The sequence below is a fragment of the Chenopodium album genome, chromosome 2 (assembly GCF_948465745.1).
Source record: "Chenopodium album chromosome 2, dcCheAlbu1.1, whole genome shotgun sequence".
NCBI lineage: Eukaryota > Viridiplantae > Streptophyta > Magnoliopsida > Caryophyllales > Amaranthaceae > Chenopodium > Chenopodium album.
This window is the reverse complement of record NC_137835.1, coordinates 82,920,569-82,937,154: the sequence shown is the minus strand read 5'-3', so window position 1 is coordinate 82,937,154 and position 16,586 is coordinate 82,920,569. Positions and strand designations below refer to the sequence as shown.

General features: G+C 39.3%; 1 protein-coding gene across 4 annotated transcripts; it reads left to right on the top strand.

Moving 5' to 3' along the window:
- The first annotated feature begins 6,743 nt into the window (after positions 1 to 6,743).
- Positions 6,744 to 16,006, top strand: LOC145603889 (membrane-bound transcription factor site-2 protease homolog). 4 transcript variants are annotated; one of them, XR_014104914.1, is made up of 12 exons: positions 6,744 to 6,952; positions 7,043 to 7,108; positions 8,712 to 8,778; positions 8,874 to 8,972; positions 9,165 to 9,268; positions 10,831 to 10,978; positions 11,152 to 11,232; positions 11,347 to 11,799; positions 12,070 to 12,387; positions 13,821 to 13,978; positions 14,625 to 14,888; positions 15,073 to 16,006. XR_014104914.1 is itself a non-coding variant. In XM_081659868.1 (11 exons), exons 1-11 carry the CDS (start codon positions 6,858 to 6,860, stop codon positions 14,701 to 14,703), a joined length of 1,668 nt encoding a protein of 555 aa, XP_081515994.1. In that variant the 5' UTR covers positions 6,744 to 6,857; the 3' UTR covers positions 14,704 to 16,006. The 4 variants fall into 4 exon arrangements, 1 of the variants encoding a protein (XP_081515994.1); XR_014104912.1 differs by having other exon boundaries at positions 14,993 to 16,006; XR_014104915.1 differs by having other exon boundaries at positions 14,608 to 14,888; positions 14,993 to 16,006.
- Positions 16,007 to 16,586: the final 580 nt, after the last annotated feature.

Sequence of the window (16,586 nt, the reverse complement as noted above, 5' to 3'; positions counted from 1 at the left end):
TTGGGAGTTGAGCCAGATGCTCCCGAAGCTGCTTGAAGGCTTCTTTTTGCTCTTCCTCCCAAACGAGCTCCTTTGTTTTCGGGAGTTTCAGGGCTTTGAAGAAAGGTAACCCCTTATCCGAAGCTCTAGAAATGAACCTCGAAAGGGCTGCCATTCTTCCGGTGAGCCGCTGAACATCCCGCTTTGTTTTCGGCTCAGGAAGGTCGAGCGCTGCTTTGACTTTGGAGGGATTGGCATCAATCCCCCTCTTGCTGACCATGAACCCAAGGAATTTCCCTGACTTCACGCCGAAGACACACTTCTTCGGATTCAGCTTCATTTTATGCTTTCTTAAGGTGGCGAAGGTTTCAGCCAGGTCCTTAACATGGTCCTCGAATTTTTTGCTTTTGACGATCGAATCGTCAACATAGACTTCCATGTTTCGGCCCTTTTGATCGGCGAAAACTTTATCCACCAGCCTTTGATAGGTCGCCCCCGCATTTTTCAATCCGAAGGGCATCATTTTATAATTGTACACCCCGGCGTTCGTGACGAATGCCGTCTTTGCTCGATCGTCGGGGTGCATGAAGATCTGATGATACCCTGAGAATGCGTCCATGAAACTAAGCAAGGCATGGCCACTTGTCGAGTCGACTAGCTGATCGATCCTCGGCAAGGGATAGAAATCTTTCGGACAAGCCTTATTTAGGTCCGTGAAGTCAACGCACATCCTCCAGGTACCATTGCTCGATGAAGCCTGCCTCCAGCAACTTTTTGACCTCGGCTGCGATGTCTCGATTCTTATTTGTAGAGTAACTCCGCTTCTTTTGCTTAATTGGTCGACACGTTGGGTCAACGTTAAGCTTATGGGAGATGAGGTTTGGACTTATTCCGGGCATATCAGCTGCCGAGAAAGCAAACACATCTCTGTTGTCCCGAAGGAGCTGAATAAGTTCACAACGGGTGTTCGGATCAATGTCCATCCCGATTGTTACACATTTCTCAGCGTCTCCTTCGATCAATTCAACCGTTTCAGTCTGCTGGTCCATGTCCATTGCTGATGGACTGGACTCTTCACAATCTGGCCTGCTGTCTATGTCAGCCGGCGTCCCAGACTTCTTGTTCTTCGGCTGGCTCTCTGAGTCTTTCGGCTCAGGTGAAGAGCTAGCTTTTTCCCTCTCTGGCCCTTTTTCTCTGGGCACAGAACCTTGGGCCGAAGCACTTAGGCCTTTCGGCTTTTTTGTGCTGGGCTCTCTTTCTTTTTCTTTCTCCTCCTCATCCTTGTCATCGTCATCTGGGCGACTAGTGGATGGCTTGAGGTAGTTGCACCTTCGGGCGTCCTTTTGGCTGCCCTGGATCCTTTCGGGGAAGCCGGCGTCTGAGACGTAAATCATCAGCTGATGATAAGTTGAGACGACCCCTTGGATCTCATGAATTATGGCTCCCCAAAATCACGTTGTACACTGAAGGAGCGTCAATGACTAAAAATTCAGTCATGACATTCCTGGCTGCTTCATCGCAGCCGATGGTGACAGGAAGTGTCACCTTCCCATCTGGGTAAGTAGAAGCCCCATTAAATCCGGATACCGGGTAGGGTACTGGCGTAAGGTGCTTGGGCTTCAGCTTGATTTGATTGTAGGCCTTTCGGAACAGGATGTTTGCTCCGCTGCCACCGTCAACAAGGACTTTGCTGACGTCATGGTAGGCCACCGTGGCGATAATCACCAACGGATCCTCGTGAGGGAACGTTACCCCCCGGCAGTCGGCGGCTGTGAACGTCATATTCGGCACCGGCGACTGGGGAGGCTGAATGTCCGCGTTGTTCACCTGGTGGGTCAGAGCCCTAAGGTGTCGCTTGTGTTCCCTCCGAGAGCATATTCCTCCCGAGATAACATTGATCGGAGAGAATTTTCCCTCCGCATTTTTATTGTTCTTCCGGGGGAAGTCGAGGTCTTGCCGAGAGTCCTTTGCTGACTTCTCGGCCTCCTTTTTCTCGCGGTGATCCGCGATGTATTTTTTCAAGTATCCCTTCCGGACCATGTCCTCGATCTGGTCCTTCAGCTGGATACACTCCTCAGTGTTATGTCCCGGAGATTCGTGGAACTCGCACCACTGATTTTTATTTTTTCGCTGATACCACTCTGGGAGTGGTCTCGGCTTTCGGTAACTCTGCTCTTCCTTCGTCACGCTGTAAATTTTGGCACGTGGAAGAGAGAGCGGAGTGTAGGACTCGTATCTGCCTGTGTACGAGGCAGATTTCTCCTTCTTCGGCTCGTTGGCCGAAGATTGTTCCGAAGCCTTGGCCTTTCCCTTTGTCCTCTGGCCTTGGCCTTCAGACAAGGGTGTTTGTTTTTGCTTCCCTCCCCCAGATTGAGGTTGGGTTTTTGTTTTGTTCCACTCTTCGGCTCGGATAAATTTATCCGAGGCATTCAGAGCTTCCTCCAAGGTCTGCGGGGTATTCATGACCATGAAGTCTAGGAACTTTCCAGGCTGAAGGCCATTCTGCATTGCAAAAACGGCTAGCCCCTGGTCCAGCTGAGAAACGCTGGATGACTCGTTGCTGAAACGGGTCAAGTAGTCTCGGAGGCTTTCGGTCTCCCCCTGCTGCAGACCCATAAGTTCTGCAGTAGTCTTTTCTCGGCGGTTTGCCGTGGAAAACTTGCTTCTAAATTTGGAGGACAGATCGTCCCACCCTGTTATGGAGCCTTGTTTCACTCCCCTGGAGATCCACGCTTGCGCGACCCCCTTGAGAGTGGTTGGAAAATATTTGCACCAAGTCGCTTCGGACCTGGGGCAAAGATGCATGTGAGCCTCATACGAGGCAATGTGGTCCTTCGGATCCGAAGTCCCATCATATTTGATGTGCGACGGTATTTTAACCGTGGGCACGTGCTCTTCCAGTATCCATTGCTCGAATGGGGAACTGGTGGGTAGCATAACGGCCTTGCCCTTGTTCCTGGCCGAAGGGACCGCGCTCTGCCCTCTCAGAGAGGTAGGAGTGGTTTTCGTCCCTGGCTGGGAAGTTTGGGCCTCGGCTGCAGGGAACGAGAGGCGACTGTGCACGCTCGGTTCCTTGCCGCCGAGTCGGTCGAGGACGCTTCGGCGAACAGTCTCAGGTTGTTCTCGACGAGCAGATTCTGGCCGAGAAGCTGAGCTGCTGCTCTTATGCGTTTCTGGTCGAGAGGTTGAGGATCGCGAGAAAAATTGAGGGTTCTTTTTCCTCTCTCTTTCAGTTCTCCATGTATCCTCTTCCCACTTTTCCAGTTCCCGGAAGGAATGAGGTTTTCCACCATCATGGTCTAGCTTCCTCCGCTGATGCCGGGTATGCGGAGGAGTTCGATCGCGAGGTGGAGGCATATTTTGTGCCCTCATGGCCTCCATGAGCACTGCCAGCGCTCTCGCCACCTCCTCCGAGCTGGGCCCCGTCAAAGGGGTCCTCGGCTGAGTGTGGGAATGAGAGCGGACGGTCAATGGTTGGCTTTGGGGCACGGAATGAGTCCTATGACCGGACTGATCTCTACTAGACCGAGAGGGACTCGGCCTATGATGAGAGTTGTGAATTACGGGAGAAAGGGAATCCTCCCTGTATGACCCTCCTCCCGAACTGGTACCCTTGGGAGAGTTCCGGTCCGGTGAGGGTGATGGGGTAGGAGTTTTAGGCTTTTCGCCTGCTCCTTGACGGAGGCTTTTGCTCTTGCGGTTCTTAGCCATTGCCACTAAGATGATTGCAAGATGATTTTGATTAGAAATTTGGCTTAAAGATTTTTGAAAGTCTTCCCCACAGACGGCGCCAAATTGTTCCGGGTGAAAACAATGGGGCCTTTCCGAAGGCCTGCTAAAGTGGTGAAGACTGGATTCGGTCCAAGTGATGTTGGGCCGAAGGTTTCCTGCACAGCGAACACACGTAAACTAGCCTCGGGGTGTTGCCGAGGAAGGCCCCTCCGATGCTAAAGTCAGTACAATGTGTAGAGAGAGAAAGCTATGCAAGAGAATTAATTGCTTGAGGCTTTGTGTGTATCTACAAATGAATGAATTGAAGGCTTTTATACCTTAGCACATATGGAGAATGTGGGCCGTGGCCCAATTGACATGTCTAGTGGACTGACCTTGACTTTAGCATAATTTGAGAGATGAACCTTGACCTTGGGCTTGTAATTGGATCATTTAATAACTAGGCCCAATTGGAATAAATTGGACCCAAACAATAACTAACTTTTTTATGTGGCTAACTGGCTGGTCACACTGTGTGACTAACTAATATGGTAGTTTATTTGTCAGTGCTTTAAGAGCTACCCGTTTAGTATTATAGATGTTATCATGTCAGTGTTATAAGGGGTTATTCCATTAGTGTTATAATTTAAGGGGTTACTTTGTTCTTTTACAAGCAATTACATTGGTGGCTTGTCACACAAAAAATGTGTTGTATATTAAGTAGTCATCGAATGATTTTTTGTTTTAGTACATATTTTTAAAAAATAACAAATTGTTACAAATTGGTCTCTACATTGGTAACGATCTCGAAATATACCTAATAGAGTGGACTTAAATATTAGTTATGTATGTTTAGATGATTTCTAGAAAAATTCAATTTGTTTGGTTTATTTGGATCCAAACCCCTTCAATCTGTTCCAACTTGAAAATCTGACTTATCAAAATATTCTAGTTGCTATACAAATACTAATTCGTTAAAATTATACAGATGGTATTAAATTTCTTTTTTATCTGAATGATGAACACCCCTGTAGCCCTAAGAAGTACCACCGACTAATTTTCAATCTCAATTCCACCTCTGACGTTCAAACTCCCATTCTCACATGTCAAACACCCCATTAATCTTATACCATTTGACTCATTAGGTTACCTTGTGTCCAATAATTGTATTAGTTATACTTCAAACTTCTATGTTAGTTTTGCCTTTTAGAATAGAAATGGCTTTATGCCTTTCTCTTACTTTGAGAGGGATAAGGGCCGGGCCATAATGCCGTGTTTGAGCAGTAAAGTTGCATGTCATGCCGCTCCTGCCCTTGTGGGTAAAGCTAGTTGGGTTAAGGGGGATCTTTTATGAAAATGACTATTTTTATAAAACTATTTATCAAAACGGCTACTTATCAATATTAATTCCAAAACTAGCTAATTTATTATCTTAGAAGGAAATTATTTATTTCTTATATTCTTTTGAACTAGTTTGGTTCACTTTATGGGGTATTTTTAAAGATTTTTTTTTTAGGTTTTTTTTTCTTAGGGGGGGGGGGGAATTCTGCCATAGTTTAAGGCATCCAATGATGAGAGGGTAGCTAACTTGTTTTTCGTAGGGTGTGCTTTTGTTTTCTATTTTGTTTGTTTTAATTTCTTTGTTTTAATTAATTCTCTGGAGACTCTACTTTGTTAAGAGGTGCAAGCATCAGCATTTAAAAAAAAATAGAAAGAAAAACTCAAAAAAATTGTTCCAAATTTCCATTTAACAAAAAAATAAAATAAATAAACAACTGAGAACATATTCATTGTCTACCATTATATATCACATAAATATTTATAAATTTTATTTATTATACACATTAAACTAAAAAATATTCAAATTAGCTGACATTAACAAAAGTATACAATTAACAGGCATGAAAAAGATTAACAATACCTTAAAACCCCTTATTGTTGTATAAATTTGCGGTAGTGTTGATAGAACAATACTACTTAAAATTCCAAATTTAAATGATACGATCTAGACAAAAAAATTAGTATATTTGTACTCCGTATGTCGTTAAAATTTCCAACTTAAAAAAAAAACCTAAAAACAAAATTGAAATAAAACCAAAAAACAAAATAAAAAAAAAATCAATAAAGTGAACCTGAACAAAATTGGTTCAAAATAATAAAAGAAATAGCTAGTTTTGGAATTAAAATTCATAATTAGCCGTTTTGGTAAATAATTTTGTCAAATTAGCCGTTTTGGTAAAAGATCCGGTTAAGGGGGCCGGTGTCAAGGGAGGAGTACCCAAATTGAGAGAATAAAATACATTTTTTTTTATACGGTAAGACATGGGTGCCCCAAGGGAATAAAATGCATAAGTATCCTAAACTCTTTTTTTTTTTTTTTGCTCACTTATGTTTTACTAATACCAATTTACCAAAAAAATATATAAATTATTATGTGTCCCCCTGGCATGACACAAACAACAGGTGAATCATGTTAATACGTTATGCATGGGCTCTATTTTGAAAGATCAATACTATATTGACACAACACGATTATTAATTCTTGCATGAAATAAACTAGCAAACATTGCCTATTTGACACGGTCGAGTAGGACATAGCCTATCAAGCACAACCTGTGCCCATCTTTAATTTCACCCCTAATATTACAAATGTCCCCTTAAATTTGCATATTGGGCTTATCTAGTTGACATAATAGGGCTTTTACTAAAAAGAAGACAACAGAAAAGTAAGGCTCTGTTCATATATACTGAACTGACTTGAGCTGAACTGGTTGGAGTTGAAATGAACTGGACTGAATAGAGATGAAATGAATATTTATGAGAGAAGGAAATTATAAACTGAGCTGAACTGAACTAACTAGAGCTGAACTGAACCGAACTGAAATTAAGGTGAAGTGAACGTACCCTGAATTGAGAAGGAATTTCCTTGAAAAAAAACACAAGTTTGTCTCTATTGAACTGAATATTTTATGAGAAAAGAAAATTAGAAACTGAACTTTAAAAAAAAAATCAAGCGAATAAGCCCTTATTTAGAAATGTATATGATGCCAACTACGAGTAAGATTTTATGTTGATTTATTTACGAAAATAACAGTGCATAAATTGAGGCTTCCTCAAATTTCCTCGATTGCAAATTGGAGAGAAGGTGACAGTTGCAGAGTACAGTAATGGAGGGAAGGCGATTCAGACGGCAGTCAAGAGTTCGAGCTCACACCCTTTTACCCCTGCGTTCTACTCGTCTTTCCAACACCATTTCTTGCTGGTATCTTCTTCCTCTTTTTCTTTCTGTGTTTATATTCTTTTCAATCAACTTCTGCAATTTTAATTTCTGGGTTTGTTTCCAATTTTCCAGGTATTGCGACCTTAAAATTTCTCGCTTCAATGAACCCATTTACCAATTTGGGCAGAAATACGCCAGGTCAATTTTATGCATAACTTTTTGTGTTTGAATGTTTGATCTTTAATTTATCTTACCTGATCATAGCTTGCATAATATTTTGTTACTCCGTAATTAATGGTGGATATATGTACTCTATATGACAATAATTTCCGGGTTTCCGGTTCCGGCCCGAGCATGATTGCAGCAAACATATTGCTCATTGATTATCAATTTGTTCTAGAGTGTGTTGTTCATGGTGATTTATTGTGAAACTTAATTGAGGTTTTTGTTTAATGATGTACTTACCTTTTGTGGAGGAACCTTTGCTGGATTTTAATTAGATTATGAGGCGAAAAGTATGAGATGAGCTAATTTGATGAATAATGCATTGATATATAGGTGTAGATAAATTTGTAGCCAGAATCTAGTCCTCTTTATAAAAGTTGTGTCATACATATGTTATCTCCATTACTTAATTCCTAGTGTTTTCCTAAAGAAGTTGCGCTCCAAGTGGTGACAAAATCACCGTTAAGCTTAGATTTTACTTCAGCTATACATCTTATATTGTATGTGTGACTATCATGCTTGGGTTGAGGAGGTTTTGAGCTGTTTTAAAATGATATTAGTGATTTTAGTAGTAATTTGTGTTCCCCATCATGCTGATTAGCATATTGTTTGAATGAAAAATTGTTACATCTTCTCAAATGTTGGTGATTATGTTGTGACTCATGATGAAGAAGTTTGGACTTTGGAGTATATCTTGTTGCGTAGCTGTGTGTCAAAAGTTTATTTGCTCCACTGAGTCCACTCAGATTAGCTGTCTTACTTCTGAAAGTCATGGGAGTATAAGACAGAAAAAACCTGGAATGTTTGTTATGTCAAAAGAAAACTTCTTACCTTGTATGTGCTGAAGTGCTGAATCACTGAATCATTATATATATTGGTAATGTCCGTATTTTTCTAGCTTTTCATCTCTTTAACATTGTTTATACTTTATAGTATGGCTCCCACACCATCATAATTTCTTTGGGGAAGATGATGTACATCTTGAACCATTCAAAAGATATTCGGACTTGCAAAGAAGAACAAAAACAATGATATGCTCTTTCGGCTGGATTTTACTGTTATATTTTAAACCATTAGGATATCAAGAAGGTTAGAAACTTAGAATACTTCCAGATTTTCAGAATGAGGAATTAGAGTATTTTGGCTTAAGAATATTTCAGATTTAACAAATAATAAAGGCATGTTGTGTTTGCATTCCTCACTCTCACCAAAATAGAGTGCTAGAACAGATATTTTGTGACCAAGCCACTGCATTTATGTTATTATGGTAGAACATTATTGGTATAGTTGGCTGCTGTTTCATGATAATTGGGGTCAATATCTTCTTCCAGAAATTGCGCTTGAAAGTTCTATCTTTGTTGCATCAGTCTTTAGCTGTTTGTCAGTGTCCTGTTAATCTGTCATTCTAAACAGTCTACCATCCACATCACGTTTGCAGCTTTTTTTTTCTTTATTGTATGTTCTAAATTAGAAGCTATGTTCCACAGTAGATGCCTTGGCTTTCTTTTATTGAATGACATGAATATGAATGTCCTTTATCTGTTATTGCTTACCTATATGATGGTTGCTTCTACAGATATTTGAGAGTTTGGTTTTCTGTGGGAGTTGGTTTCAGTTTAAGTGTGCTTTTTGGAGTCACCATGGTTAGAAAAACACCCCCTCCCAACAACAAAAAATGATTTTCCTGTTTTCCACCTTTCTTGATTCATGCATAACTTTCTGATTTATGTATGGGCAGATTCTTATTTGGGAATCAGTGGCTACTTTATGTCTATCTGATGGAAGAGATAAAATAAGTGATCTTTTCAGCTCCTTACTGTTTGGTGCTAACCCCTCTGTGAGCTTCTGCTTTTCTCTTCCTGCCCCAATTCTTCCCACAAATTGTTTAAGTACGTACTTAGACAATAGACACTGATTTCCTTCTTCGAGCAAAGTTGTCTTGACTCTTGAAGAAGGTTCTTCTGGAATGTTAAAAAGGCATATTCAGTCATCACACTGCTTGCGTTAACACACTATTTCCATCTTGCAGGTTTTTGGCTTTTATATGTCATTGACTGATGTTTTATACTTGGTAGTCTCCACTGTGGTATCTGTAGCAGTGCATGAATTTGGACATGCCACTGCTGCTGCAAGGTCATCTCTCTCTCTCTCTCTCTCTCTCTCTCTCTCTCTCTCTCTCTCTAGCTGTTTTACTTTCAATGTAATGTAAGATAAGATATCTAGGCTTTGAGCTTAGCTAGTTGATAATGCATCTGAAGTTTTAAACTAAAGATTTGTGAAACAATAGTGTGCATGTATAAGTTGCCAGCTACTCCCTCTGTACATATTTAAAAGTAGTAAAGGAATCTGATTCTGCAATCATTTTCACTTTCTTTTACCCCTCTTTTTTAATATATGCAGGGTAGTGGTTCAAACTTGTGATACCATCTCCAATATGTGTTCAAAGTAACTTTTAATATACTTACTTATAGCCCTTTGTTGCTCTCTGATTTTACCGTCTACTATGTGCTAATAACTTGCAAGAGTTGGAACTTTTAGTACGATGCTTAACTAATAACTAGAATGCAGTGTACAACAGCTATAAGCTTGGGTTTAGGCTTGTTATTAATTTTACTATCCAATGTGGTCTGTTAGGGTTGTCATACAGAGATGGTGCCTATTGGGCTGGATAGCCTTGAAATGGCTGCCAACAAATATTATTCTATTGATGACTGAAGGATATTGACTTATTGATGACTGAAGGTATAACTAAGAAACGAAGTTGGGCCCATTGTGGACTACTCATTGACCTCTGCAATTTTAATGAATAATGATAACTCTATGTAGGATATACTTGTCCTGCTGCCTGCAATTCTTGAGCTTCAATCAGCCTTGTCTGTGTTCTACTTAGCTTCTGTTTGCATCCTTCAGGTGGTCCCTTTGGCTTGATTTCTACTCTTTAGTAGGTCAAACAATTTAATTGACACTTTCATACTTGTTATTGAGTCATGAAATGTTTAAGGCACTGTAATTCTTCACTTCTTAAGTATTAAGATGAAGTATAGCTTAGACTTTATTGTAATATGCTATTGTCTATCTGATGTCATTTGCATACATTTGAAGTAACTTTACAGTAGTATGATATCCTAAAGTCAAAACCTGTTATTTTGCATTAAGGTTATAACTAATATGAAGTATATATCATGGAAAAATTAAAAGATCTTATATGCTGCCCGTTTTACTTAACCTTGCTATTTTTCTTGAAATAATTTACCATTGTTTTTTTTTTCCTTTGAGGGGGGGGGGGGGGGGGCAAAATATTAGGTAATACTGATTATTCTCACTGAGGTTCTCTGACACACCATGCAAGTCAAATATGGCTAAAGTTCCAACTTTCACAATTTCTCCTGTGTATGCAATTTCTTCTCCATAATCTCCACCTTTATTTTCCAGCTGAATTCCACAAAGTTATATAGCTGTTAAACCTAGTTTGATTGCGCTTACGTCAGCAGAGTCTAACCTGATGATGTGATGCTTATTTTGATGACCAGTTTTCTTGTAGCTATTTTTTTCCCTACCGGTGTTGCATATTTGAATGAGCTAGTCTAGAAACCTGTTATTGCTGAAACTACATATGAAACATCTATTTAGATTTTGCTACTGTAGAGCTGTCTTCTCATCTTTGCCGCTCTAGGGACCTCTTAAATGGGAAGCAGTGAAGGAATACAGTTGGAGTACATTGCCATATTTCTAGCTGTTCTGTTTCCAGGGGCATTGGTTGCACTTAATCACGAATTATTGCAAATTAAACCACACTCTGCTGCCCTTCGTATATATTGTGCTGGTATTTGGCACAATGCTGTGGTGAGTTTGTTCAGATTCCTTTTTTTTTTTTTTATAAAAAAAAATCTGAATCGTCTTAATGAGTGTTGATTGCCAATTGTAGCTAATGCATTTTGTGATTTGGATTTGGAATTTACTCTGAGAGATTAGCCATGTGGGTTACTTAGAGCTAACTGCTTGGGTTCTTTGTCAAGTTTTGTGCAGCTTGTGGTTTGGCGTTGTTGCTGTTGCCTCTAATGCTTTCTCCTTTCTACATACATGGGGAGGGCCCTGTGGTAATATTACATCTATAAACTATTTCCATGTGATGTTTGTACATACATCAATTTGTTTGTAAGCAACGTGATGATGGGCTTCTTATAGGGTTGGCATATATAATCTGAGTGCAGGTACTGGGTATCTCTGGAAGCTCACCTGTGTCTGGTTATCTGTCTCCTGGTGATGTCATTGTGTCATTGGATGGAACTAAAATTAGCAATGCACGAGAATGGCTAGAAATGGCAAATTTTCTGGAAAAGCAGACATTGGTTAGCTCTGAATCCCAGGTTATGAAAGGATCTCTGACTGTTAATAGGAAAACTTACTGTGTCCCTAGTTCTTTGGTGGAGAAAAGTGTAACTGTGCTCTTGATGAGTAACCAGACTGCTTGTCCCGATGAGCACTTTGCTTTTGTATCTGTTCCCTGTTTCGAATCAAGTGCTCATTCTTCCAACAAAGAGGCATATGATATTCAGAGAATTAATAATAATGGATACTGCCTCAATTCTGCTGATATTGTCAAGCTTAAAAGTTGCAAAAGCTTGTGGACAACTGATATTAGAAGTAGCTGCATATGCTCAGAGGTAGACGTCTTCATCTGGTTTATCTAATTTTTAATCAATCATTTTGTTTATTGGGTGAAGATCTCAAAATTTGTGGATCTGGTTTGGTTTGAGACTGCATTACTATGCATCTTGACCTCTGCAGACCTTGTCTACTATGTGACACGAGACACGTGACTTGTTTATGTTTAATACCTGGTTTAAATAGCTATCAGCCTAACATACACCATCTGAAATTGCCCCCCCCCCCTCTCTTAATTACATTTTATTATTTTTATTTTATCTTTGCAGAATGAGCTTTGCATGTCACCAGTTCAAATGCCTGGTGTTGTGTGGGTTGAGATTATGTATAGAAGTCCTTACTCTCTTCAATGCATGAAACTAGAAAAAAACCTGACTGTTGTGGAGAGTTCTGATTCTGGGGATGACTGTCACAAGTCATTTCTATTTGTTGGTGATGTGATTTCTATGGCACGTTCAGTGAGTATGACATCATTCCAACCACGTGTTGCTTCTCCGTTAGGCGCATATCTAGCAGATATGCTAGAGAAGATTTTGGCGTGCACCTTCCAAGTGTCGGTTGCTTTGGCCCTCCTCAACAGCCTTCCGGTATGTTCACTGGTATTGCATATTTTTCACTAGACTTATGCATTGTATTAGTTTTGTCTTGAGATGTAAAGTTATCGTTCTTAAACTTTTATCTCGAGATGCGATGCTCATTTTGTTACAACTGGGAGAAAATTTATGTTTTTGGGTTGGCTGATATGTATGGCTTTTAGTAAATTAACTTAAGTTTTTTTACCTTATTAAACTTTTTTCCTTATTAAACCTTGTTGATCCAGCTAATCTTTTTGGAAAGCAACTTAAGCAGGTTATAAATTATGAAAGTAGCATGCACTAATCGGCTTGCTGAACTCTTCCTTTTTTTTTTTTTTGGGGGGTGGGGGGGGGGGGGGGGGGGGGGTTGGGAGTTTGCTGCTGTCCTGCTGCAACTCCAAAATTAAATTAAAGCAATGTTATTGGTCCATCCGTAATGGACTCAGATTTTTCAATAACTTGCTCACACAAAATAATATCAAAATAGAGAAAAGATTGATCCATCCGTTATTGGGAGTTTGCTGCTGGCCTGCTGCAACTCCAAAATTAAATTAAAGCACTGTTCTTGGTCCATCCGTGATGACTCAGATTTTTCAATAACTTGCTCACACAAAATAATATCAAAATAGAGAGAAAAGATTGATTCATTGATTGCAAAATTAAAGCTTTTTACAACTAGTAGCTTGGAGGCTACTACTCTCCAAACTAGTGAGCTGTAGCATGAGGCTATCACTCTCCAAGGCAGTGACTTTCAGACTTTAGGTCACAAGTCTCCTCAATTTTCCTCACCAGTTGCCTGTCACCATGTTTTTCTCTCTCTTTATTTATGTACATGGTTTCATCAATCCCTACGATGATTCTACACTAAGCTTTTGTCATGTGTGCATAGATGGCTTCTCTCAATTCATTGCATATTCTCTTGTTTATACTAAATTTGATGACTACTAAGTATTAACACTATTAGACTACCCGTAATGCCCCTTCCCCAGGTCGGTAGTCAGTTCATTACACCATCCAACTAATCTAAGTGAGATTAAAAGACGGACTCTGGAAAACAATAAAGTTGCCGGTAATGTGCCTAACTTGTAAGATCCAGGGATGCTGTGGAGTTGTGGAGTGTTCACTCCCTTCTTGTTAAGAGTGATGTCATGGGTCTGAAAATTAAGGTCTTCTGGTTTTCTAAAAATTGTAGGCCATATTCCTTTGCCATACACACTCAAGACTGCTGACTTTTCCTATCATCTGGAGTAGGAACTGAAGAATTAGATGTTTACAGTTTCTAATCTCCACATGTACTATTTCAATCTATTGTCTAAAGCGCAGTCTGATTTAACTCTTATCTTAATGATAAAATTGATTATTGCTCTATTGTGCAACCTGATCATCAAGTCATGTATGACATTGGACAGTAAATACTGAAATGATGCTGATCTGTATTTTACCAGGTCTACGGTCTCGATGGTGAATCAATCTTGGAGGCAAGCTCTTTTTATGTTACTGTTTTGAGTCCTGGGAGGAGGAAACTCTTGCTTCAAGCTTCCCTATTTGGGGGCTCCATCATTTCTTGCCTTGTATTTATTAGAATATTTCTCATTAAATTCTGGTAAGTTTTTTTTTTGTTTTTTTTTTTTTTTTTTTTTTTTGGGGGGGGGGGGGGGATGGGTGGGTGGGGGGTATTGTCAGCTAAATCCTGGAAATCATGGTATATGGGTTATGTTGCAAAAAATGTTTTCATCTCTGTGTCAATGCCAAATTTCCGGTTTTTATGATACCTTCTTTTTGCACTGAATTTATATCCCCATTTTCTGCTTTTGTGGCTGTCTTTTGATGGTCCTGCCACTGAATTTTCTTATTGATCTTATTATAGCACATCTGCATATGAAAAATCATATGAAAATGAATTCATAGGAAGTCAGATACAGTCTTCATAAAACATATGCCATGTGATTAAAAATATCCATGTCGCTATCATATTTTTTACTTAGTAATACAGTATGAAAATACATAAAGTGCCCAAAATTCAGATAACAAGATTTCTAATTGTTTCACCATTATAATTTGTGTATTTTGATCCTATACAGAAATCAATAGTAGTCTTGTATTCTTGTAGCATTTCTAAGCTGCTTTGTATCATTAAATCATTCTTATGCTCAGCCTAGTTAGATTGGTTCTCCCATACTCCAATTACCAGTAATTGATTTCATTCCTTCAATTTGTATCACCCTGTTCAAGCTGAATTAATCATCCAGGTGCTGTCCATCTGCTTTGACGTGGAACTTATTGACTCGGGCAAATAATCTGACAGCCTGTCTGACATCTTTATCATAGTAGGATGAGATATAGTTGTGAACTTGTGACCAAATAAAACTCCACCTGGTCTCAACAGCTTGTAAGCCTTATTGATATCGAACCAGCTGAGTGGAATTCATGCCTTGCATTAACCTCGATTAAGTCACCATAGATGCCCCATTCACAGAGCTTCTCTGAAGCGGAAATTTTTGAATGTTGTATAGGTAAGATGGATTTTGTTGCATTTTGAGAAATCACATTTCTGATAAACTGATTTAGCATCATAATATCACCATATGGCATAGCTAATTCTTCAAAGTTCAAACAGGTCCTGGCCTGTTCAGAAATTCATCTAGGCAGATGATCTGTGTCTCTAAGCCTAGCTGACTTGTCAGATTGGCCATGTAGGTTGCAGATACATCGAAGGAAGCACTTAACTTAATTATGCTCTTTGGTTGAACTCTCTGGATTTAACTCGTGTAATTCACCTCATATAAGCCCCACCCTTTGGCTCTCTTTGACAGGAGGGATGAGGTGATTCTTGGTGGGATTGGTAGTCTTTTTCATTAAAGGGTTGAAGGCGGTTATGATGAAGTCATCATTGGATGTGCCATTGTATACTTGATCAATAATTGTCGGGCAAACGAATTCAGAAGGCACTGGTTCAGCACAGTGAGCTGTGAGCTAACTGTACAGAGGGTAAGATGTAGTAAGAATGATTTTTTGACAGTGTAAAGATGTTTTGGAGATCATGAAAGTTGTGATATCTTTGATTTTGAAAGATGAGCCGACCAAGTGGCCTGAGTTGTAAGATAGTGAGGAGAATGATGTGAGATAGTGTTGCAAGGGCAGCAGATAGCTTTGCTTTGGTGTTTAACCTGCTGAGAAGATTGATCTCCAGCTGCTGATTTTTCAAAAATATAACGTATTAGATTGGAATTTTGGAAAAAAACAAAAAAAAAAAAAAGGCAGAAAAAAAAAATAGTATTATGTCAATACTAAAACAATTTTTCTCTTCTGCGAGATGGTTGGTGACGGAGATATTTCTTGCCACTAGTTGCTTCACGAGATTCGGCTTTCTGTCTTGCAGTTCTCTATTTGCAAACTTCGCAAGGTTCCTTGTCAGTGGATTGTCCCTGCTCACTGGTTGGCTGCTCAGGCTCGTCGTCGACAATTGCTTAGTTGGTCCTTCTAGTTTCTGTTTGTATTTTCTTTTTTAGGACTTCTTGTCAAAAAAAAAAAAAAAACCTTGCAAATATTATACACTAGATGAACTATCTACCGGAACAATGGCCTTCCAAATTACTTCGTATATAAATATTTCTCAAGATCAAGCCTTTAAGCTAGGTATCTCATCATTCAAACAACAATAGTATTCTTGCCGTTTATATCCTGACTTCCATTATCGTCCTCTTATTTATTATTAGGTTTTTTTTTTCTCAAGTGCGATGTTTTATCTAGGGTCCCGTTTAAGTGTGATGTTTCTTTCACCTTATATTTGCTAAACTGAAATTATTTTTACTGAAACAAAATTATATTTGCTGAACTTAAATTAATTTTACTTAACTAATATTATTTTTGCTGAACTGAAATTATTTTTACTGATTTTCTATTATAATTCTTCTTGAAGAAAACTGAATTTTACTGAACTGAACTTATTTTTACGGAAATATTGTTTTTAACCACCTCACAAAAACACGAAAATTGCTTTTACCACCTCCCAAAAAAAAAGTTTTACTTTACCACCAGATAAATTTCAAAAATTTGGTATTACCACCACTTCACTGATTCCGTTTAGTTATCCGTTAAGTGGGCTCATAAAGCCACGTTTCGTGTTATTATTGGCCAAAAAAAGAAAAAAAAATAAAGAAAAACCTAAAACTACCCAGCCACCACCACAACGCCACCACCGCCCTCTTCCC

What these genes read in the sequence shown, in the direction of transcription:
- LOC145603889 (XM_081659868.1), top strand. Translation starts at nt 6,858, where the DNA reads ATGGAGGGAAGGCGATTCAGACGGCAGTCAAGAGTTCGAGCTCACACC. An exon ending in TGCTTTTTGGAGTCACCATG is followed by an intron (nt 8,779 to 8,873) that starts GTTAGAAAAACA and finishes ATGTATGGGCAG; the next exon opens with ATTCTTATTTGGGAATCAGT. An exon ending in CCCTCCTCAACAGCCTTCCG is followed by an intron (nt 12,388 to 13,820) that starts GTATGTTCACTG and finishes GTATTTTACCAG; the next exon opens with GTCTACGGTCTCGATGGTGA.